General features: G+C 43.8%; 1 protein-coding gene across 1 annotated transcript in view; it reads right to left on the reverse strand.

Annotated features, from left to right (window-relative positions):
- Positions 1-10,272: 10,272 nt before the first annotated feature.
- Positions 10,273-23,584, reverse strand: part of RXFP2 (relaxin family peptide receptor 2) — a 55,599-nt gene continuing 42,287 nt past the window's right edge. The window contains 4 exon segments of the mRNA XM_065397574.1: positions 10,273-10,697; positions 17,764-17,904; positions 17,907-18,173; positions 19,262-19,491. Coding sequence (XP_065253646.1) covers positions 10,273-10,697; positions 17,764-17,904; positions 17,907-18,173; positions 19,262-19,491 — 1,063 coding nt within the window.

Below are 23,584 nucleotides of genomic sequence, written 5' to 3' on the forward strand. Positions count from 1 at the left end.
CAACGGCTGTTCCCTTTTGTCTTCTCAAGTGCAGAGAATGAGGTGGGCAAGGAGGGGGTGGTGGTGGCTTGGGGTGCTTGTCCCTCCTTTTTATAGTTTCAGTCCCCCTCTTGACAAACATTTCCAGCTGAGACCCAGGAGACAAAGAGTCTATGTGGAAGGATGTTCCCTGGTGGGTTTTTTTCCACGTGTTTGAATTACCTTTATTTTTCCTTTTTGCTTGATGACTCTGTTTACTGCATAAATGGAAATTAAGGCAAGCACACATTCCTTTACTTAGGATAGACCTGTTTGCAGACTTCTGCTTGGGCAGGGCTGTGGGATTTGGAACATGCGTTAATACTACCATACAGGGGAATCTTATAACTTCACATACAATGTTGCCAAACACATTTCCCCAGGACAATACTGACCAGCAAGTTATGAGTTTTCAAATGATACCTTACAAGGCATATCTTGTACAAAGATTATTACAACACTGTTTAGAGTGTGAATACAGGGTTGTAATCCATCACACAGACACACTGCTCTTTTTTTTAGGGGCAGAGCTAGTGCAGATATGTCTGCTCAACTTAGTATCGGGGGTAGCCGTGTTAGTCTGTATCCACAAAAACAACAGGGAGTCCAGTGGCACCTTAAAGACTAACAGATTTACCACCAATAGGTTTTTTACCCGCAAAAACTTATGCCCAAATAAATCTGTTAGTCTTTAAGGTGCCACCGGACTCCTTGTTTTTGCTCAACCTAGGAATCACATCACCGAGCTCAAAGCTAGAATTATTATTATTAGCCTATGTTCATATATGAATACCAATCACAAAGAAGGAACTCACTTTCTCTGGAACCTCTGGCCGGTATCGTACCACAAATATGAAATAATACTAGTTTTTGTGAGCATATGTGTAGTATTCAGATCTGTAGCAGAAAGCCAGGCAGGAGATGGCTGTAGAAAGAAACTCTACAGTGAAGCAGAGAGAGACTAGCTTTAGAGATAATACTGCTTTCTTAATTTTAATAAAGATTCTTGTTAGAAGAAAGTCATGATTCATTATCTTTGTCACATGACACTTTTCAAAAAGTTGTTGAGGATTTTAAAACTTGTAATGACTTAAGCTTCTTTGCTTCTTCCATCCCTAATAATCATTTGTCGCTGATTTGATGACAAAAACCTAGTTTCACATTGTCATTGGTGCTGGTCTTTTTCCAGGGCTGGGGGAGAGGCATTTCTCCCCGCTGCAGCCCTGAGCTCCTGCACGGCGCTTCATAGGCTGCTGTGCGGCCATGCAGCTTAGAAGGAACTTAGGTGAAAGGTAGTGCAGGCATCAGGGCCTAACAGATGGCATGTTTAAGTTAGATATGATACCATTCCTCCTAAGTCTCTAGATTGAACCTTTCTTGTAACGTTGCAAGAGGGAGGAAGGTAGCATTTTTACTAAATTGACTAATGGTCAAAATCTCTTTCCTAATGCAAGCTGGTCAAATGATGGAGTTGTCTGCTATGCAGAGTTTGAAGTTACCCCAGATAGAGGCCTTGGTATGAAAAAGGGGGTGACTTATATTTAGTAGACATAATATGCCAAATAATTATGGTTGCTAATTATTCTTTAGGGAATCAGTAGTAATCCGAGTGCAGCACATTGGAGAGAGGAAAATCTGGGGCTCTACAGCATGAGGGAATGCCTCATTGAGCTGCTTGGCTAAGAATTATTGCCTGATGGTAAAGTTTAAAGCTGGGAAATCTAAAACCACCTGTTTTGATAGGGAATTGTAATCTTTGTAGAGAGATTCTGGATTTGATACCAGCATCCACAGGAAGGATCTGAACAGGTTGTCAATTTTTGGTAAAATAAAAGGGCGGACTATGGATAGGGAGGGAATTCAGAATAAAAAGGATCCTGGGAAGAACATTCTTTATTTTTCCCCAAAGGGAGAGAGCTAGTGCCTGCCATCTATTTAAATTGTTTGCTAACTGCATGATTAATGGGGCTAGGTTAAACTTATCCTGGCATCTTGGCAAAAACAAAAAACAAAAAAACCACCAACAACAGTCATCTGCCATTTGTCTGCTGCCATCTAAATGTCCTGTTAGGGTAACCACTTCCAACCAAATCCGGTGAGATCTATCATTGTTTCCAACTTATCCCAATTTATGTCGTAGCCAGAGAATTTACCAAAGTTATCTATTGTTTGTAGGATATTTGGAACAGACTGATCCGGATCTTTAATAAATAGGAAGATGTCATCTGCATATACTGTAGAAGGATTTTTGTCTGAGTCCCTGATTTGATCCCTGGAATACCTTGGTGTTCCTTAAATAGTATTGCAAGTGGCTATGCTAGATTCAATAGGAGGGAGAGAGGGGACATCCCTATCTGATTCCCCAGTTCAGATGGGGTGAGAGGATGCTGTGCTATTAGAGAGAGTTGGGATTGGAATACTACAGGTTATCCATGAAATAAAGGATTTTCCCCAGCCCAAATTTATACAGGGTAAGAAACAGATATTCCCAGACATTCTGTCAAAGGCTGTCTCTGCATTGAAGGAAATGAGGAATTTCTAGAGAGTTGACAGAATACCATAACCATTAAGGCTATGTTTACACATATAGTGCTGCAGCAGCACAGCTGTACTGATGCAGCTGAGCCGCTGCAATGCATGTGGTGAAGACACACTATGCTGACGGGAGAGAGCTCTCCTGTCGGCAGAATAAAACCATCTCTGCAAGCAGAAGTTACATCAGCGGGAGAAGCTCTCCCGCCAACATAGCGGTGTGCACATGAGCTTTTATGCCAGCGTAACTTCAGTTGCTTGGGGGGTGGTTTAATTCACATCCCTGAGCGGCGTAAATTATGCCAGCCTAAACAGTAGTATAGGTATAGCCCAATTGATGTGTGTTATCTGAACCGGGCCTTTTAAAAATAAATCCCACCTAACTGGGCTGATTGAGTGATATGGTTACTTTTTCACACCTCTTGGCCAATATGTTTGAAAGTATTTTTAAATCAGTATTGATTAAAGAGATAGATCTATAGTGATTACACTTTTGCACATCCTTACCCAGTTTAATACAGTAATTAGGGCTTCCCTCATAGTAGGAGGTACAATACTTTTCTTTAAGGCATCTTCATCAATGTATATCAGCTTAGGAGCCAGAATTTCTTTGAAACTTTGATAGAATTCTAACAGGGCCATGGGTCTTGCCTGGACTCATTTCCTTCATAACTGATTATTTTTTGTGATTGCAAGGAAGAGGCCAGCCTGGCATGCTGCTCTTCTGAGATTTGTGGGAGATTAAGAGTTTTAACAAAATTATTCAATTCTTCTGGGACAGGTGATGAATTATAGTGTAAAGAGCCCAGTAGAATTTCAAAAAAATAAAATAAAAAAAAAAAAAAAAAAAAAGATCACTGATCTCTTTCTGATTAGTAATAACCTGCCTTTGTTCAGATTGGAGTGATACTATTTGAAACCTTTGACCTCTTGCTTTTAATCAGTATGAGAGAACTTTTCCCACTCTCTCTCCCCCTCAACTCCCAGTATGTCTGAGTCTAAAAAGAGCAAATTCAGCTTGTGCTGAAGTCACTTTGTTCACTCTATACTGATGATTAATTCATTTTTTAAAGTTTTTTTTTGGTGGTGGGGGGGAGAAGAGGGGTAGTTTTTACATTCTAAATCCTTAACTTTAAGTTGTTCAGTTAATTCCAGGAGCCAAGCATGGCTAGCCCTCTTCCTACCCACTGACATCAGAAATGATCCTATTCCTTTAAAAAAAAAAAAAAAAAAAAAAAAGAGTTAGTATATCCTATTGGGTGATCTGGGATATTCCTGATGCATCATTTGTTTTGAAGAAAAAAAACATTTCTTCTGCAACATAGTTCTGAAAGTGTTTATCTTTCAGAAGAGGAGTTCAGTCTCCACCTTTCACAAGTCCCATTTGTCTCAGGAAGGGAAAATGTAATATCTCGGGTGCGTTCTCAGATATCATGATAGACCTGATTTCATTATTAAACACTGAACCCAATAGATTCGTAGAAATGAGGAAGAAATCTATTTGTGAGCAAGTAGAATGTGGGGAGGGGAAAAAAAATCATTGTAGGGTTTTGCATTCACCATACACCTTTTAACCCCAGTTCTTCCATATCATCTTTTATCATGTTTCTAGCATGTGATTGTATAGATTGTGGCTGGCCTGGTTTGTCTAAAAAAGGGTCCAACACCTCATTAAAGTATCCTGCTATGCTGTTATTAATCTGGGATATTAATTAATCTGGAAAAAAATATTTTAAAAAAATTGGATCTTTATAGGGTCCCATCATGGGGTTTACTCACCACTAGGGCACCCCCTCCTGCTGCTATGAGAATTTGCTCCTTCTAGGTCTGACTCCCCCTTCTGTCACTCGTTCATGTGCCCTGTTGCCCCCCCCTCTCTCTAGAACTCAGGGTGCTCTCTTTGTTGCTTGGCCCTTCAGCCAAGTCACTATAATCCTCCCTTTTCAGGATATCGAAGTCCCATTGGATGACTGTCCCAGGCAGCTTTCTGCTCCATTGCGTGGTAGGGGAGCCCAGGCCCCTTCCTCTACTCCAGATTCCAGTTCAGGGACCCTATACATAGCAACTGGGGTCTGCTTTCTCTCAGACCCCATTGTTCTTTCCTTGGTCTCCTTCCTATGGGTTCCAGCTCCCCCTTCCCCAGGTTAACTAGCTTAAACTCCCTCTTGCCAGGGAGTGACTGCAGACTACTTAAACTCTGTAGACCCCTCTTCCGCCCCCTTTTTTTTTTTTTCCCCCCCCCTCACAGAATGATTGCAGATTACTTCCCCTGAAGCCTCTTTGTGCTGCTACCTTCCTGGCTTTATACCAGCCCCATCTGTTTCTTCTCAGCTGGGCTCCATCTGCAATCAGCCTCTCAAGCGCCGGCTCTCCCCCAGGTGTATCCTTTCAGGTTAATTAAACCTACTTTAACCTGCTCTGCCTTGTGTGGGGGTGAACACCCCATCACAGGTCTATACATAGTAATTAGGGTATGTATATATTGAGTCAGAGATATTAGCCTTCATCAGCAAAAAAACCAAACCAAACTAAACCAAATAAAAAAACAACAACAACTCCCACCACCTATCTTCCGCCTCTTTCATTTACAGCTAGAATTTGAAAATTGAGTCTTTTGTTAAATAATAGCACTACTACACCTTTGGCTGCAGAGGAGAAATTGTTAAACCCCTCTACCCCATCCAGCCCCTCTTAAATTTCTCTGCCTCTGAGTCATTAAGTGGGGTTTCCTGTAGGAAGTTAATATCTGCTTTCAGTATTTTTAGATGAGTGATAATTTTTTTTCTCTTTATTGGGTGGTGGTCCAGGAAACACAATTTGTAATATTAGCCATAAAGAGTGCTTAGATCAAATATATCTTTTTGTCAGGCACCTGGACAGTGTCATTGCTTGGGCCATTATTAATTCCAGGTCTAGGAAAGGTATATCTGGGTTCCCTTCATCACCCCAGGGACATCGGGGGGGGGGGGGGGGAGGAGGAAGGATACAGGATAAGGCAGACCAGGAAAAGAAAAAAATAAATATGATGTGGGGAACAGACAGAGAAAAAGGAATAAAGTGATCAAAATTGATCAAGAATCACTTAAAAATATGTAACTCTTATCTCAACTGAAATAGGACCTAAGTCCAGCAGGTTTACAAGGGGGGGGCCTCATTACTCACTCTCCCCCTCCCCCCGCACTTCGGGTATAACAGGATTTCCTTTAACTTTATGAAGAAAAAATAGTCTCACATCAAGGGAAGAGCATGATTTCTGCATTACTCACAACAAGAGCAGAAGACCAAAGAGGGAAGAAGGCTACCGTCTAAACTTAAGAACAAGCCTATAGTGGATTGTGATGTTATCTGATTAAAATATGACTATATCGATCATTGTTGCAACCACTATTATATATTTGCAACATATCTTGTACAAAATGTGGCATGTAAGATGTCTATGAAAAGGTTATGATTTGCTTGTTATGATTATGCTATCTGTATACATGTATCATTTTTGTATTTGAAGTTATGAGTATTGGCTCTATACCTGTATTTCAAATGTTTGCTCCTGGGGTAACTAACAAAGTAGTTATCCAGCACATCTTGGAGGGACTATTCAAATTGAGTGGCCCATCAAAAGGACACTTAACTCACAATGGACCATGGGAGACACTCATTTACCCTGAGTGGACTGTCCTGTAAACGTGCTGTCTGGAGTATAGGTAATGGCTTCCTGCAATGACTGAGCGAAATTGGGCACGAACATGTGACTTGCCTATCTGACTCCAAATTCCCATCTTTTACCTGTAATTTTCCACTAGCTGTGCTGAGGTTTTTGTTTAAAACAATGGGTTTCCCTCCACATGGCAGAAGATATAAAAGGCCCTGGAATCCCCTTCATTTTGCCTCTATCCTGCTCCAGCCTCTGGACTATGAACTTATACTAATGGGAGCATTCTAACCAATGGACTGAGGTCCTTCCAATGATTTGCAATTACTGTACAGTAACTCCTCACTTAACGTTGTAGTTATGTTCCTGAAAAATGCAACTTTAAGTGTGTTCTGAAGATCAGGAAGGTGCAGAGCTACCAGTGTGATCTGGTGCAGAATGCAGCATTCCCATAGAAGTATGGCTTCCTGACAGAGTGGGGATGATCTTAGTATCCCTTGCCGGTTGATATAGCGCATTGCTGTTGTAGCCCTTCTGCCTGGTGGAGCTGGCAGCAACCAGGGCTGGGTTCAATATCTAGGGATTCCTTTTCAACGATACAACTCAGAACCAGCTCAAGCCCCCACCCAATAACTTGGGAAAATTACACACCACCCCTGGGCACCTCTGAGAGGCAATACTTCCCCACTCGCAAGCACAGAGTCTGAGTGTAGAAAAGAAACGTTTAATGAAAGGAGGGAAGTCACCTGACATTAATTAGGGAAAATGCCACAAGCTGGATTCATAATCATAAAACTGTGAGCAGGTCACCCACCCCAGAGTGCATGGGGCTGTGTCTTCTGCTTCATGTTCTTGAGTTCTACAACCAAAAGTTCCTTTTCTGTGCCCCTCTCTGCTCCCTCATCACACCCCACTCACAGTGGTTGTCCGTGGTCAGTGAGGACTCAGGGTTCAGAGGTGCATCTACGTGAGTTCACCTCCCACCCAGTGAAGAAGACACTTTGCTTGCTCTGCCATCTGAGCTCTTGCTCTAGCTGGCCGCCCCACCAGCCGCCATTCCGCTGGCTGCCTCGCCAGCCGCTCATCGCTCTGCTGGCCGCCCCACCAGCCGCCATTCCGCTGGCTGCCTCGCCAGCCGCTCATCGCTCTGCTGGCCGCCCCACCAGCCCCCATTCCGCTGGCTGCCTCGCCAGCCGCTCATCGCTCTGCTGGCCGCCCCACCAGCCGCCATTCCGCTGGCTGCCTCGCCAGCCGCTCATCGCTCTGCTGGCCGCCCCACCAGCCCCCATTCCGCTGGCTGCCTCGCCAGCCGCTCATCGCTCTGCTGGCCGCCCCACCAGCCGCCATTCCGCTGGCTGCCTCGCCAGCCGCTCATCGCTCTGCTGGCCGCCCCACCAGCCGCCATTCCGCTGGCTGCCTCGCCAGCCGCTCATTGCTCTGCTGGCCGCCCCACCAGCCGCCATTCCGCTGGCTGCCTCGCCAGCCGCTCATCGCTCTGCTGGCCGCCCCACCAGCCCCCATTCCGCTGGCTGCCTCGCCAGCCGCTCATCGCTCTGCTGGCCGCCCCACCAGCCCCCATTCCGCTGGCTGCCTCGCCAGCCGCTCATCGCTCTGCTGGCCGCCCCACCAGCCGCCATTCCGCTGGCTGCCTCGCCAGCCGCTCATTGCTCTGCTGGCCGCCCCACCAGCCGCCATTCCGCTGGCTGCCTCGCCAGCCGCTCATCGCTCTGCTGGCCGCCCCACCAGCCCCCATTCCGCTGGCTGCCTCGCCAGCCGCTCATCGCTCTGCTGGCCGCCCCACCAGCCCCCATTCCGCTGGCTGCCTCGCCAGCCGCTCATTGCTCTAGCTGGCCGCCCCACCAGCCGCCATTCCGCTGGCTGCCTCGCCAGCCGCTCATCGCTCTGCTGGCCGCCCCACCAGCCGCCATTCCGCTGGCTGCCTCGCCAGCCGCTCATTGCTCTAGCTGGCCGCCCCACCAGCCGCCATTCCGCTGGCTGCCTCGCCAGCCGCTCATCGCTCTGCTGGCCGCCCCACCAGCCCCCATTCCGCTGGCTGCCTCGCCAGCCGCTCATCGCTCTGCTGGCCGCCCCACCAGCCCCCATTCCGCTGGCTGCCTCACCAGCCGCTCATCGCTCTGCTGGCCGCCCCACCAGCCGCCATTCCGCCGGCTGCCTCGCCAGCCGCTCATTGCTCTGCTGGCCGCCCCACCAGCCGCCATTCCGCTGGCTGCCTCGCCAGGCGCTCATCGCTCTGCTGGCCGCCCCACCAGCCCCCATTCCGCTGGCTGCCTCGCCAGCCGCTCATCGCTCTGCTGGCCGCCCCACCAGCCGCCATTCCGCCGGCTGCCTCGCCAGCCGCTCATTGCTCTGCTGGCCGCCCCACCAGCCGCCATTCCGCTGGCTGCCTCGCCAGGCGCTCATCGCTCTGCTGGCCGCCCCACCAGCCCCCATTCCGCTGGCTGCCTCGCCAGCCGCTCATCGCTCTGCTGGCCGCCCCACCAGCCGCTTGCTTGCTGCTCTGCTGGTTGCCCTCGCCAGCTGTTTATTGGTCACCTTCTGCTGCCACCTGCCTCTCTGCTGTGACCTCTGCATGTCAGTCTCTTGAGGTTCCACCCAGCTCTCAGTGATTGTCAGCTCTTCGTGGGGGAACCTGAAGCAGGCTGGGCAGAAACGGTGTCCCATCACAAATGATTTCAGCTCTAGAGAGCACTTAACAAAACAAACCAACAAAAAAACAAAACAAAAAAGTATGGGGCCTACTTAGCTCTATCTTTGAACAGTGGGGAGGGGCAGGTTAACTCAGTTTCATTTTACTTTTAGCCCCTGGCTTATTAAAAAAAATAAAAATAACACTCTGATGTCCGATGTGATTGATTGGTTACCTTATGGGCTAAAAGAAATTAATCTCTGTGCAGAGAGCAAGCATAAAGCCTATATGTTACATAAGTCCCACAGGACTTTAACTAGAACATACGTGGCACATAGGAAGTATGCTGACACCCTGCTCAGCAATCTATTTGGCCCATGGTGAGAAATATTAGCCAGACTCACACCATGCAACGTACAGTGCAATCTCACTGAGGCAAAGTACTTTTGGAGACTCCTTCATCTATATCTATTCAATGTTACAGAGACAATAATGGGAAATTACTAGTATAATTGTCAAAAATCACTTTAGAAATTCTTTAGAAATTGAAGTGAGTGAAAGTATGGACACCACTTGGCAAATTAAAAAAAAAAAGCCATGTGGCTTCTGGGTTAGTGCACATTAACTGTAGCTTGAGACAAGAGGGGCCTAGCTATATGAGCTGTGGCACCAGATTTTTGCCTGCTTGGCACTGCTTCACGGCAGTACTGTACTGGCATGAATCGCTTTTGCAGTATTTCTAAGGGAGTACACTGAAGTAGAAATTTGAGAGGACATATTGTCATCTGGTGATCCCTTCGGAAGTGGCCAATGGCAATCCTACCCTTAGATGGCTACTGACTAAATGCAGTGGTTGCCTTTTTAAATTCAGGTTCCAACCTCTCATTACCCTCTGAATTGTACCTAATCTTGACCTCGAGAGTCAGTGCTGAAAAGTCACAGCTGCACTGTCATTTTAGACCAGTTCTGCTTCCAATTTTCCTGATGACAATAGGATTACTGCATGACCTCAAACCTTATAATACTGTCTAAAACATTTCAGGGTGTAAAATTTAATGCCTACTCCAATTCATCTCTTCCCTCCCCCCCCCACTTAGTGTCTGTAAGGACAAGCTCATTTAGTCTCTGCCATTCCATCAGGAATTAGGGCTTCATGGGGAGTGGGATGAATAATGAAAATGCCTCATTATTTTCAGCCCCAACACACAGTGTGCTTGCACTGAAACCTTTACATGAAACTGAAATGATAAAAGCAACAGCTGTCATTTTATCTTACAGGAAGATGAATACAAAGATGGTAATGACAAAGACATTTCAAAATGAATCTCAAAAAGATTAACATAACTAATTCTGGTACTTCCAAGTCTCATGCTCTTGCTGAGAAACCATCATTCGTAAATTAACTTATTGACTCAGCCCCCAAAAGTTATTTGTTTAAAAATCCAAGTCTAAGAGAGGAGGCATGAATTAAGGAATCATCTGTCCATACTATTGAAGTAGCCAAGCTTTTTCTGTCATTTTTGAAAACCGACCTCCTTCGATGTTTCTGCAGTAACTGCTTTAACTTCTCCTTAAAGAAAGTGGTGGTGAGAGTGTAGAGAATTGGGTTCAAGGCACTGTTTATTGGCAGAATAAATATCACTATCCAGAAAGTGACAGTGCCTAGAAAAAATCACAATGAAATACAGAACTTTAGAAGATAATCAGCATTTTCTTTTGGTATGAAGTACATAGAAGCATCCACGTGAATGTTGCTTCTTACTTCTGATGTCTGAAGGGCAGTTTTTTGAATGGAGTAAAACATACTGACATATGAAAACACTATTATGATGAATGCTAGTAGGTTCACACCTGTTGGGAAAAACAGAAGATTCAAAAACAGGAAATCCTATAAAAGGGATATCCTCGTATCTTCCTTGTCTCCCACCATTTTTATATTCTTTCTTCCTTTCTAACTTTATTATAAATATTCATCACTGCAGATAGCTTTTTATTGTTAGAAGTATGTCCTATATATTTTCTGCTGTCACAAAGCCTTCTTATGTACATGTACTCCCCTCTGTTACATAGTGTAAAATGAAGGATTCTGTAGTAACTTACTATAGAAACAGATAGCTTCCAGAATTTCCCAGAGGTCTGAGCCCCTGACTAGATATGCTCCAATAAGGCTGGAACACAAAGTATCTGCAGGAATCCTGCATATCGATGAAATAATGGCATAGTGACTGTGAAAGGGCCAAACCCAGCTGATACTTGTACTAGCCCCAGAACAGCTACCTCAGATCTGTTCAAAAACACACCACAAATTACTGCAAGAGGAATGTGCACAAAACAGGATTTGCAACTTGTTTCTAAAAGCCAGTCTACACTAGCTTCATATCTGTGTTTAAGAAGTGGACTTTTAGCAATGGGCCAAATTCTGTTCTCAAAAAAGGGAGCTGCTCTGGATTTACAACAATGCAACCAAAAACAGAATTCTGGTCCACTTGTTGCTAATCTTCTTATAACACAGTTTTGCTGAGTAGCTGGTCTGGATGGGGCCCAAATCAGTTTAGACTATTTTTCAAAAACATGATTTCACAACCAAGCTATAGCCCAAATTTTCATTTGTCCCTGACAAACAGTGTTATAATACAGTTTAGTCAGAACCATGTTTAAACATTGCTCTAAGGCAACTGTAAAGAGGGACTCAGCTTATCCCCATATGGTTGGCTACTGATGCAAACATGAGACATGTATTACTCTTGGGTGTGTGTATAGATTTGTGATGGTGTATAAGGAACTCAGGATACCACTCAAAATATCATTGCCATAAGCCCCTGTGCCCATAGTGGTACAATCTGCTGGAATGCTGGCCTTCATGGCTCTTCCGGTGCAATCAATGCAGGTTTTGTTAAGAACATAAGAACATAAAAATAGCTATACTGGGTGAGACCAATGGTCCGTCTAGCACAGTATCCTGTCTTCCAATTGGTCAGTGCCAGATGTTTCAGCGGGAAGGAACAGAACAGGGTAATTGATCGAGTGGTCCATCCACTGTCATCCAGCCTCAGTTTCTGCCAGTCAGAGGTTTAGGGACAAGCAGAGCATGGGGTTGCATCCCTGACAATCTTGGCTAATAGCCATTGATGGACCTATCCTCCGTGAACATATCTAGATGTTTTCTTAACTCAGTTATATTTTTAGCCATCACAAAGTCCCATGGCAATGAGTTTCACAGATTGAGTGTGTGTTGTGTGAAGAAGTATTTGTTATTCTGTCTATTAATTCTATTGGGTGACCCCCTTTGTGTTATGCAAAGGGATAAATAACAATTCCCTAGTCTATTTCTCCACACCATTCATGATTTTGTAGACCTCTATCATGTACCCTGTCAGTCATCTCTTTTCTGAGCTGAACAGTTTCAATCTTTTTAATCTCCTCATTTTGATGCCCTTCTCTGCACTCTTCCCAATTCTAATATATTTTTTTGAGATGGGGTGACCAGAACTGCACATATTATTCCAGATATGGGTGTACCATGTATTTATATAGTGGCATTAAGATATTTTCTGTCTTATTATCTAGCCCTTTCCTAATGCTTTCTAACATTTTGTTAGCTTTTTTTGACAGCTGCTGCTGCTGCACATTGAGTGGATGTTTTCAGAGAACTATCCATGATGGCTCCAAGATCTCTTTCTTCAGTGGTAACAGCTAATTTAGACCCCATCATTTTGTATGTATAGTTGGGATTATGTTTTCCAATGTGCTTTACTTTGCATTTATCAACATTGAATTTCATCTTCCATTTTGTTCTCAGTCACCCAGTTTTGTGAGATCCCTTTGTAACTCTTCGCAGTCGGCTTTGGACTTAACTATCTAGAGCAGTGGTCCCCACCCTTTTTACCTCGTGCCCCCCCTTACCCTTCTCTGTGCCCCCCACCCTGAGCCAGGAGTGGGGCCGTGGCTCCAGGATTGGAAGATGCAGATGGGGTAAGGGGGCTGAGGCTGGAGCCACAGCAGGGGGCGGGAGCGGGAGCGGGAGCGGGAGCGGGGCTGAGGCCGGCAGCCGGGGCCTCGGCTACGGGGTTGGGAGCCGTGGTGGGGAGCAGATCCCTGGGTGCAGGCCAGACAGCTGGGGCCTCGGGCATGGATCTCTGGGCACAGGGTTGGTAGCTGGGGCCCCGGGTGTGGTGCCGGGAGCGGAGCCCTGGGTGCGAGGCTGGCAGCTGGAGTTGGGGCCAGGACCGGCCAGGGCCAGGAGCAGAGCTGGGTGGTGCTCCCTTCCCATTCCCCATAAGGGCTGAACCAGGCCCCAGCTGCGCCCCCCTGAACTTTCCTCTGTGCCCCCCTAGAGGTGTACACCCCACAGTTTGGGGACCCTCTGATCTAGAGTAATTTTGTATCATCTGCAAACTGCCACCTCACATATACACATAGGAAGACATGGTCCATTCTGTGAAGAGTGTAGAATCTAATTTTATACAAGACACAAGTGAATGTAACAAACAAAAGGAGGGAAAGAAGTGGGGGCGGGGACACGGCTAACAATAATAAGATAATTCAATTATATAGCCATGGCCAATTCTAGGGGCCAGCAAGCAGGGGAGTCAGTCTGGGCACCAATTTCCAGGCGGGTGCCATATCGCTGTGCCAGCTGGTCATTTTATTTGTTTGTTTTGCTGCTCCATGGGGTGCAGAAAACGCTTTCTGCCCAGGCTGGCAAAGGCTTAGGGCCTTTCCTGTACATAGCTGCACCGTATGCACAACATGATGGTTCCAAATCTTTTGAAACCTTTCCACTTTATAAATTAGTAAAATCAGGTATCCCCAACCACCATTCAACCTAGTCCTCACTGGGGATCATAATGGATCAAACCATCAAATTACAAAAGCAGATAACTTAGGTGCAGTATAATAGCAGAAAATAGCAGTCATATAAGATTAACACAGAGAATCTGAGGAACCATTTCCCTAGCTAGGCTATAAATTGAACTGGGAATAAGCAGCCATAAAAAAACTAAATAAAAACTCTAGTATGGAATACACACCACCATGCCAAAGACTGAGCATTAGTCAAACTCTTGGCACACTGTCTTCCCTCTGCCCCACATTCCCTAAGCCACATTTATACACTGCCAAAATATTTATATTTAACAATTATCCCCAATTTTTGTCTCTTGGTCACTGTTCCCAGGTTTTCTTTTAGCAAAACAGGCAAAAAATAACTATAAACAAAAATATAGGGTTGATGTTTGTCCAGAAACACTCCTGAGCCACAAGTGTGAGGGCAATAAACTTTCCAAAGACTACATTAAACTCATGTAGCAATCCCCTATTCAGTTAAAAGAAAAGAAAAAAAAGCTTCAGGCAATGCCACTTGGCAGGTATGAGCTCGCAAAGAAGGCCTCGCCTCTTTTTTCGAAAACAGAACCAAAATATGAATGATGGAAATCTTCTGTGATGAGGCATCCTGCTGAAAAACCCATTATACTTAGCACTGATTTGGGAAATACTGCATTTCCATGTTCACTGCAAATGTTATGAGCTGTAAATATAAAATGACACAGCAGTTGTTGGTGAGGGAAGATAGCTCTCTTCTGTGTTCTTGCTACACTAAACTATTCAGTTTAAAGATTTTGGTTTGAGGCAGTTTTCCTGGAACTGAGAGAATGACCTTTTTGCGAGATCTTGATCTCTTCCAAGGAGGTTTTAGTGCAAGCTCAGGCAAATGAAGAGATAATTTTTGTTTTTGTTTTAGGCCCCAGTTCAGCAAGATTCTAAAGCGGTGTGTAACATTAGCTACATAAGTAGCCCCACTGGTTTGTATATGATCACTTTAAGTACATGAGCAATGCACATATATAAATACTTTGCTGAATCAGAGCCTTAGTCATTTTTACTTGGGACTCACTAGAGTCCCAGTCTACAAACTTTACTGTATTATGTGAACAGTCTGTACTCATACAGAATATCCCATTGACATACATGGGACTATTCTGTTGAGTAAGGACTACTTGCATGACCAGGGTTGTAGAAATAGGACCTGTTTTAGATATACTTTTATTTTTGCTGCATTCACAGTAGGACTGGCTCATTAAAAAAGAAAAATTCAGAGGTTGCTGATTCACATGTTTCAATTATTCCATCCACAAACACTGTTTGCAAATTTTGGGGTTTATTTTAGATTGTCCCCCCCAATCCCTTTTTAAAGAATCAAGAATCCAATATTGTTTTCAGTGCTTAATAGGAGGCTATCAAAATTCTTTTGTGGAGGATGATTTCTTATAAATATTTTATTGATATTAAAATTTGACAATAATAAATTCATTACAAATACATTAATAAGACTTTGTTTGTTCTCCTCAATTGCCTCCTGTGTAAGACTTCTCATAAACAACTATTTTCAGTCTTTCCATTGAACCTCTTTATTTAAAAGTTATTGTTCCATAGTATGACCTATATATTAACAAATATAGGTATATGTTACAAACATAGGGTGTAATTACAGAAATCCAACCCGCCTCCACAAGGGCCATGTGCTCCTCTCTTGCAGCAAACGGCATGGAGGGAGCAGAGCTGCACATAAAGAGAGACAAGAAAATGTTGCAAGAGTTAGCACCAAATCATGCCAGCTGAGTCATAGATTCATAGATTCTAGGGCTGGAAGGGACCTCGAGAGGTCATCGAGTCCTGTCCCCTGCCCGCATGGCAGGACCAAATACTGTCTAGACCATCCCTGATAGACATTTATCTAACCTACTCTTAAATATCTCCAGAGATGGAGATTCCACAACCTCCCTAGGCAATTTATTCCAGTGTTTAACCACCCTGACAGTTAGGAACTTTTTCCTAATGTCCAGCCTAAACCTCCCTTGCTGATATGCATGCAACTCCTACTTGTGGACTGTAAAGTGGACTTGGATAAAAATCCTCTTGTAGAGGAACACAGAGGATACCTCTCCAGGGAGAGGGGCCCCCATTATTGTGCAGGAATACTAAGGATACTTCTCTGGGGGAGGGGCCCCATGTTATTAGGAAAAGACAGGTAATAGTAATGGGGGATTTGATTATTAGAAATATAGATAGTTGGATGTGTGATGACTGGAAGAACTGCATGGTGAATTGTCTGCCAGGTGCAAAGATTGCAGACTTCTCGAAACATCTAGACAGACTTATATGCAGTGCTGGGAGCAGACAGTGGTCATGGTACATTAGGTAGAAAGGTAGAGGAGAGGTCCTGGAGGCCAAATTTAGTCTGCTAAGTAAGTGATTAAAATTCAGGACCTCCTTGGTAGCATTCTGGAAAATGCTTCCAGTTCCCCATGCAGGGCCAGTTATACAGGCAGAACTTCAGGGTCTCAATGCGTGGATGAGGCGATGGTGTTCAGAGGAGGGATTTAGGTTTATTAGGGACTGGAGAACCTTTTAGTAAAGGAGGAGTCTTTATAGGAAGGTTGGGCTCCATCTAAACTAAAATGGAACCGGATTGCAGGCTTGTAAAATTAAAAAGGTCATAGAGGGGTTTTTAAAGTCAGAACTGGAGGAAAGCTGACAGGTGCAGAGGAGCACATGGTTTGAACAGACACATCCCTTAAGGGAGGATTTATTAAAGGGGATAATCTATATCTTAATAAAGAGGAGAGGATAGAAGTTGATAAAGTACAAGTAGGAACTGAAGAGAAACAGTCAAACAAAAAGGAGTCCCATTCAATTACATCACATGAAGGCAGACAACTAAATAGTGACAAATTTTACAAAGTCTAAATACTAAGATGGGTGAACTTGAGTCCCTGATATTAAATGAGGATATTGATATAATGGGCATTACAGAAACTTGCTGATACAATGATTCTCAATGGGACACAGTAAGACCAGGGTATAAAATATACAGAAATGACCGAATAGGTTGCACTGGTGTTGGAGTGGCACTATATGTGAAATAAAATATAGATTGAAATATAGTAAAAATCTTGAATCAAACAGTACCATAGAATCTCTATGAATAGAAATTCCATGCTTGAATAAGAAGAGTTTAGCAGTAGGAATATGCCACTGACTACCTGACCAGGATGGTGACTGTGAAATGCTCATGGAAATTACAGAGGCTAAATAAACAGAAACCCCAATAAAAATGGGGGATTTCAACTATCCCCATATTGACTGAGTGCATGTAACCTCAGGATGGGATGCAGAGATAAAATTTCTAGACACCATTTATGACTGCTTCTTGGAGCAGCTAGTCCTAGAACCCACAAGGGGAGAGGCAATTCCTATGTGGAGCACAGGTTCTGGATCAAGAGGTGAATATAGCTGAACTGTTCGGTAATAGTGAGCATAATTTAATTAAATTTAACATCCCTGTAAGTGAGGGAATATAGAAGAAACCCACCAGAGTAGCATTTAACTTCTTAAAGAGGAATTACACAAAAATGAGGAGGCTAGTTAAATGGAAATTAAAAGGAATGATCACAAGAGGGAAATGCCTGCAAGCTGCATGGAAACTAAAAACACCATAACAGAGGCTCAAACTATAAATATATCCCAAATAAAAAAACAACAGTAAGATGACCAGAAAAATGCCACAATGGCTAAACAACAGAGTAAAAGAGGCAGGTAGAGACAAAAAGACATCTTTGAAAAATAGGAGGTCAAATCATATTGAGGAAAATAAAAAAGGAACATAAACTCTGGCAAGTCATGTGTAAAAGTATAAGTAGACAGGCCAAAAAGGAATTTGAAGAGCAACTAGTAAAAGACACAAAAACTAGCAGGAAAAAAAAATTAAGTACTTCAGAAGCAGGAAGCCTGCGAACAATCATTGGGACCACTGTAAAAATATATCTACTATACATGAGTTTTCTGTAGTCTGGAAATCACTTTTTGTAGTGCAATAAGAGAAACAAGTAATAAAGATGTATGAAAATATTAAACTTACCAAGAAAAATCCCAAGAGAATACCCCTTGCCTCTAATTTCTTCTGTTTGATCAGAATAAAGTGGGAAACAAACTCCATTTTTCCCATAAAAATTTCCAAAAAAATCCTCATCCCAAAATGAGATTATTGCTATTACAAATCAATAAACCATATGGATACAAGGATTATTATTGTCTGATGCTTTCCTGGTCGGATATTACTGAAGGGAAAGACAATTACTAAATATTTTTCCAAAGTCAGATATGTCAACAACAAGACAGAGACCTCTGTAGAAAACATGGCCAGGAAACCCATGATATGACATGGTAAGCTCTCCATCCACAGCACAGCATATTTTTTATATTGTCCACAGTATTTAATGTCAAAGACTTCAATGGAGAAGAAGTACACACCCATCAGACAATCAGCACCTATTTAAAAAGAAAATTTCACAGTTTATTAAAAATAGTTATGAAATTTAAAGATTTATATACTAAAAATATCTTAGAATTGGCCAGATCCTGGCTGACATATGCAGTAATGTAATTTAACCCAGAGTTTGTGGCATCAGAATGAATTTGATGGAAGTGGCTGAGATAGGGTGAGCAGACAGCAAGTGTGAAAAACTGGGACAGGGGGTGGGAGGTAATAGGAGCCTGTATAAGAAAAAGACCCAAAAATCGGGACTGTCTCTATAAAATCGGGACATCTGGTCACCCTAGTCTGAGATCATGCCATGAATACTGGGTTATGGCACTGTAGTAAATCTATGAACTGCAGGTAACTGACACCTCTCATTTGAAAATCACATACAGATAGGGAGATGAAACTACAAGCTAGTACTACTTGAGCCAAGGGAGAATTCTCTTAGCCTGGAAGTAGAATCAGATTCCATATCCTCTCTATAGTCTAGAAGAGGGCAGCATCACACACTCATTTTATAAACGGAAGCCAGTATAAATTGACTTTAAAGAAGTTGCACTTGTTTATAGCAGATCTAAATTTGGCCCTGTGTTAATATTGTTCAAATGCAGGCTCTTAATTCCAAAATTATTGTTAGACAAAATATGGTGCATTAATTTGGAGTCAATATAATTTTCTGGCTAATTATGAACATGGAATTTTTAAACCACAGTGAAGTTTACTAGTTGCTGGTGCCAAAACTGAGAAGAATAAGATGGCATGGCACATCACAAAATGCATGCAATAGCCAGTCTAGCACTGGTTAACCTTTCTGTTTTCTTGGATGTAAAATTAACAGTAAAATTAATAAAGTGAAACCATTAGGCTGCATAGACTCTTCTTATACATCTTGACCATTTGAATTTAAGGGTTAAAAGCAACTTTCTGCTTATATTTAGAATATTGGAAAATGGGACAAAAATAGCAAAGTTTACTAATATTTTGAAGTTAATGCATTGCTTATATTTTTATCTATAATGTAAATGGTTGAATACTCTAATGTACATAGTACAACGGTCTGTCTGATTTAAAAATAATACCACTAATATATACTTACAACACAACATTTTGATAGACGTGGTGTGCATCTTGTTTTCAGCTCTGATAAATGATCTCATTCCAATGACAAAAAGATTTCCAAAACAGGTAACACAAGCTATGACCCAGACAAATACTCTAAGAACATTATTAGCCAAGAGGTTCTCAAATGATGAAATCCCATCTGTTAATGGTGTGCACATTCGCACATGGAGTGCATAGGAACAATATGGAAAATTTTTGAAATAGTTGAAAGCAAAGAAATGAACATATAAAATTGCTGTTCAAGCACAGGTCAAAGTCACAGTTATGTATTAGATATGCAATTACACATAAAGAAGTGAAAGAGAGGAAATTCTAACAATCAAAATTATGCCTATTGGTTTAAGTAGGAGGTGTAATGTGAATAGCATTTCGCATTAGTTAGTGTAACATGCCGCCAGTGTGAAGCCCTTGATCTGTGGCTGATATTAGAAGGCTTTTTGTCAAATCAGCTCAAAGCTGGTTTTGTTTTGAGAATGTGGCTACTTTGAACTTGTGACCCTAATGCATCCCTTTGCACTAATCCAATTCTGCTGCCTTCCTTTTCTTCATACTGGGTTGACAAAGATGCAGATCTGTTAACATGTCTTGGCAGAAAAGATTTTGCCAGGACACTACTTTGCTTTCTGCATTATCAGACTGCTGGTGTGTGGACTGACTGTAAGTTGATAGTTGACATTTAAGGCCCTCAGCAGACTGGATCTCATGTATGTTACTTAGGGTTATCATATTTCAGCAAGCAAAAAAGAGGACGGGAGGAGCCCCGCCCCAGTCCTGCCCTAGCCCCGCCCCTGCCCCTTCCACTCCCTCCCACTTCCCCCCCCTCAGGACCCCCAACCCTCCCCCTGCTCCTTGTCCCCTGACTGCCCCCTCCTGGGACCCCTGAACCTAACTGCCCCCCAGGACTCCACCCCCTACCTAAGCCTCCCTGCTCCTTGTTCCCTGACTGCCCCCTCCTGAGACCCTCCCCCCATCCTAACTGGCCCCCTAGGACCCTACCCCCTACCTGCCCCCTGACTGCCCCAACCCTTATCCACACCCCCACCCCCAGACAGACCCCCGGGACTCCCACGCCCCATCCAACCACTCCCCACCCCCTGACAGCCCCCCCCCAGAACTCCTGACCCATCTAAACCCCTCTGCTCCCTGTCCCCTGACTGCTCCGATCCCTCTCCCCACCCCTGCCCCCTGACAGCCCCCCCCCGCTCCTTGTCCCCTGACTACCCCTCCTGGGACCCCTGCTCCTAACTGCCCTCCAGAACCCCACCCCCTACCTAAGCCTCCCTGTTCCTTGTCCCCTAACTGCCCCCTCCTGAGACCCCCCACCCTAACTGCCCCCCCCCAGGATCCTACCCCCTACCTGTACCCTGACTGCCCAAAACCTTATCCACACCCCCACCCCCAGAAAGCCCCCCCCGAACGCCCGACCCCTCCCTGTCTCTTGACTGCTCCCTCCAGAACCTCCCTGCCCCTTCTCCGACCCCCTGGCCCCCTTACTCTGCCTCTCAGACCAGCGTGCCGGGAGGAGGAGTAGGGGGAGGAGCTCCAGACTGCCGGTGCGAACGGCCGGCTGGTGATCTGCGAATGCAGGGAGGGAGGGAGTGCTCTCAGCTGCAGGGGAGAGGAGGGGGAAGTGGAGGAGGGGCTCTCTCTGGCTGTCGGAGCCCCATGTAAGTGGCACCATCCGTCCGGCTGCCCTGTCAGCAGCGCGTGCTCTGCGGGGGGGGGAAGTCCGGACATTTACAAATTCCCCCCGGACGCTACTTTTAACTCTAAAAGCCAGACATGTCCGGGGGAATCCGGACGAATGGTAACCCTAATGTTACTGAGTTGACAATTCTGACTTCTTAGGCCAGATGGAATGTGGTTTCTGAGGAAGGCCCATTTCTGCAGAAGTGGTATGTGTGGAAAAGTTCATTCCCAATGTATACTAAAAATAATAGAAAGTTTAAAGCTATTGACATTAGGGCTGTTGATTAATCGCAGTTAACTCACACGGTTAACTAAAAAAAATTAACTGTGATTAAAAAAATTAGTCGTGATTAATCGCACTGTTAAACAATAGAATGCCAATTGAAACTTATTAAATATTTTTGGATGTTATTCTACATTTTCAAATATATTGATTTCTATTACAACAGAGAATACAAAGTGTACAGTGCTTACTTTATATTATGATTTTAATTACAAATATTTGCACTGTAAAAATGATAAACAAAAGAAATTGTATTTTTCAGTTCACCTCATACAAGTACTGAAGTGCAATCTCTTTATTGTGAAAGTGTAACTTACAAATGTAGATTTTTTTTTGTTACATAACTGCACTCAAAAATAAAACAATGTAAAACTTTAGAGCCTACACGTCCACTCAGTTCTACTTTTTGTTCAGCCAACTGCTAAGACAAACAAGTTTGTTTACATTTACGGCAGATACTGCTGACTGCTTCTTATTTACAATGTCATCTGAAAGTGAGAACAGGCATTCGCATGGCACTTTTGTAGCCGGCGTTGCAAGGTATTTATGTGCCAGATATGCTAAACATTCATATACCCCTTCATGCTTTGGCCACCATTACAGAGGACATGCTTCCATGCTGCTGATGCTTGTTAAAAAAAAATGTGTTAATTAAATTTGTGACTGAACTCCTTGGGGGAGAATTGTATGTCTCCTGTTCTATTTTACCCGCATTCTGCCATATATTTCATGTTATTGCAGTGTTGGATAATGACCCAACACATGTTCGTTTTAAGAACACTTTCACAGCAGATTTGGCAAAACGAAAAGAAAGTTTCTAAGGATAGATACAGCACTCGACCCAAGGTTTAAGAATCTGAAGTGCCTTCCAAAATCTGAGAGGGACAAGGTGTGGAGAATGCTTTCAGATGTCTTAAAAGAGCAACACTCTGATGCGGAAACTACAGAGCCCAAACGACCAAAAAAGAAAATTAACCTTCTGCTGGTGGCATCTGACTCAGAAGGTGAAAATGAACATGTGTCGGTCGGCTCTGATTTGGATCGTTATCGAGCGGAACCCGTCATGAGCATGGATGCATGTATTCTGGAATGGTGGTTGAAGCATGAAGGAATCCTTAGCGCATCTGGCATGTAAATATCTTGCAATGCCGGCTACAACAGTGCTATGCAAACGCTTGTTCTCATCTTCAGTTGACATTGTAAACAAGACGTGGGCAGCATTATCTCCTGCAAATTGTAACCAAACTTGTTTGTCTGAGCGATTGCCTGAACAAGAAGTAGGACTGAGTGGACTTGTAGGTTCTAAAGTTTTACATTGTTTTATATTTGAATGCAGTTATTTTTTGTACATAATTCAACATTTGTAAGTTCAACTTTCATTATAAAGAGACTGCACTACAGTACTTGTATTAGGTGAATTGAAATATACTATTTCTTTTGTTTTTTACAGTGCAAATATTTGTAATCAAAAATAAAATAAGCACTGTACACTTTGTATTCTGTGTTGTAAATGAAATCAATATATTTGAAAATGTAGAAAACGTCCAAAAATATTTAAATAAATGGTATTCTCTTATTGTTTAACAGTGCGATTAATCACACAATTAATTTTTTTAATTGTGTGAGTAATCGTGATTAATTTTTTAAATCACTTGACAGCCCTAATTGACATATATTTACCAAAAGGAAATATACATTGGTGGCACGTGAACCACAGGCTGGGGGAGGCTAGCCCCCAGCCACGCCCTTCCACCCGAGGCCCTGCCCCTTCCATGCCCCCCTGCCAGAGTCCAGAGCCCTCCGACCGCTGGCCTCAGCCGCAGGCTAGTGCCCCCAACCCCAGAAGAGCGGGTGCTGCGGCCGCAGCCTCCCCAGCCCCAGAGCGCCAGGAGGGCAGGCGGCGCAGCTCCAGCCTCCCCAGCCTTGGAGCGCTGGGAGGGCGGGCGGCATGCCACCAGTCTGATCCGGGGATACCGCACAGGGGGACTGGAGCAACACCGAGTGGGAAACAGGACGGGGGGATCTGAGGGCGGATTGTGGGTGGGGCCACACCTGGCTGTTTGGGGAGGCACAGCCTCTCACAGTCTATGATACCTGCTGTCCATGGAAATATAACTTATAATACTTTATAGTAGCATCTATGCTCTTGGTTCTAACACCTCCCAAACCTTTAGAATGACAGAGTTTGTTTCATGGATCTCTCCTTCTAAAAGCTTGATCTTGGTCTGACATACACAGGAGGGCATTATTGCATATTTTGTCAACTCAGACGTTATGTTCCACATGCAAGAACAGTAGCTAAGTTTATGAGATACCCAATGAAGA

This window comes from Emys orbicularis, chromosome 1 (genome assembly GCF_028017835.1).
Source record: "Emys orbicularis isolate rEmyOrb1 chromosome 1, rEmyOrb1.hap1, whole genome shotgun sequence".
In the NCBI taxonomy this organism is placed as follows: domain Eukaryota; kingdom Metazoa; phylum Chordata; order Testudines; family Emydidae; genus Emys; species Emys orbicularis.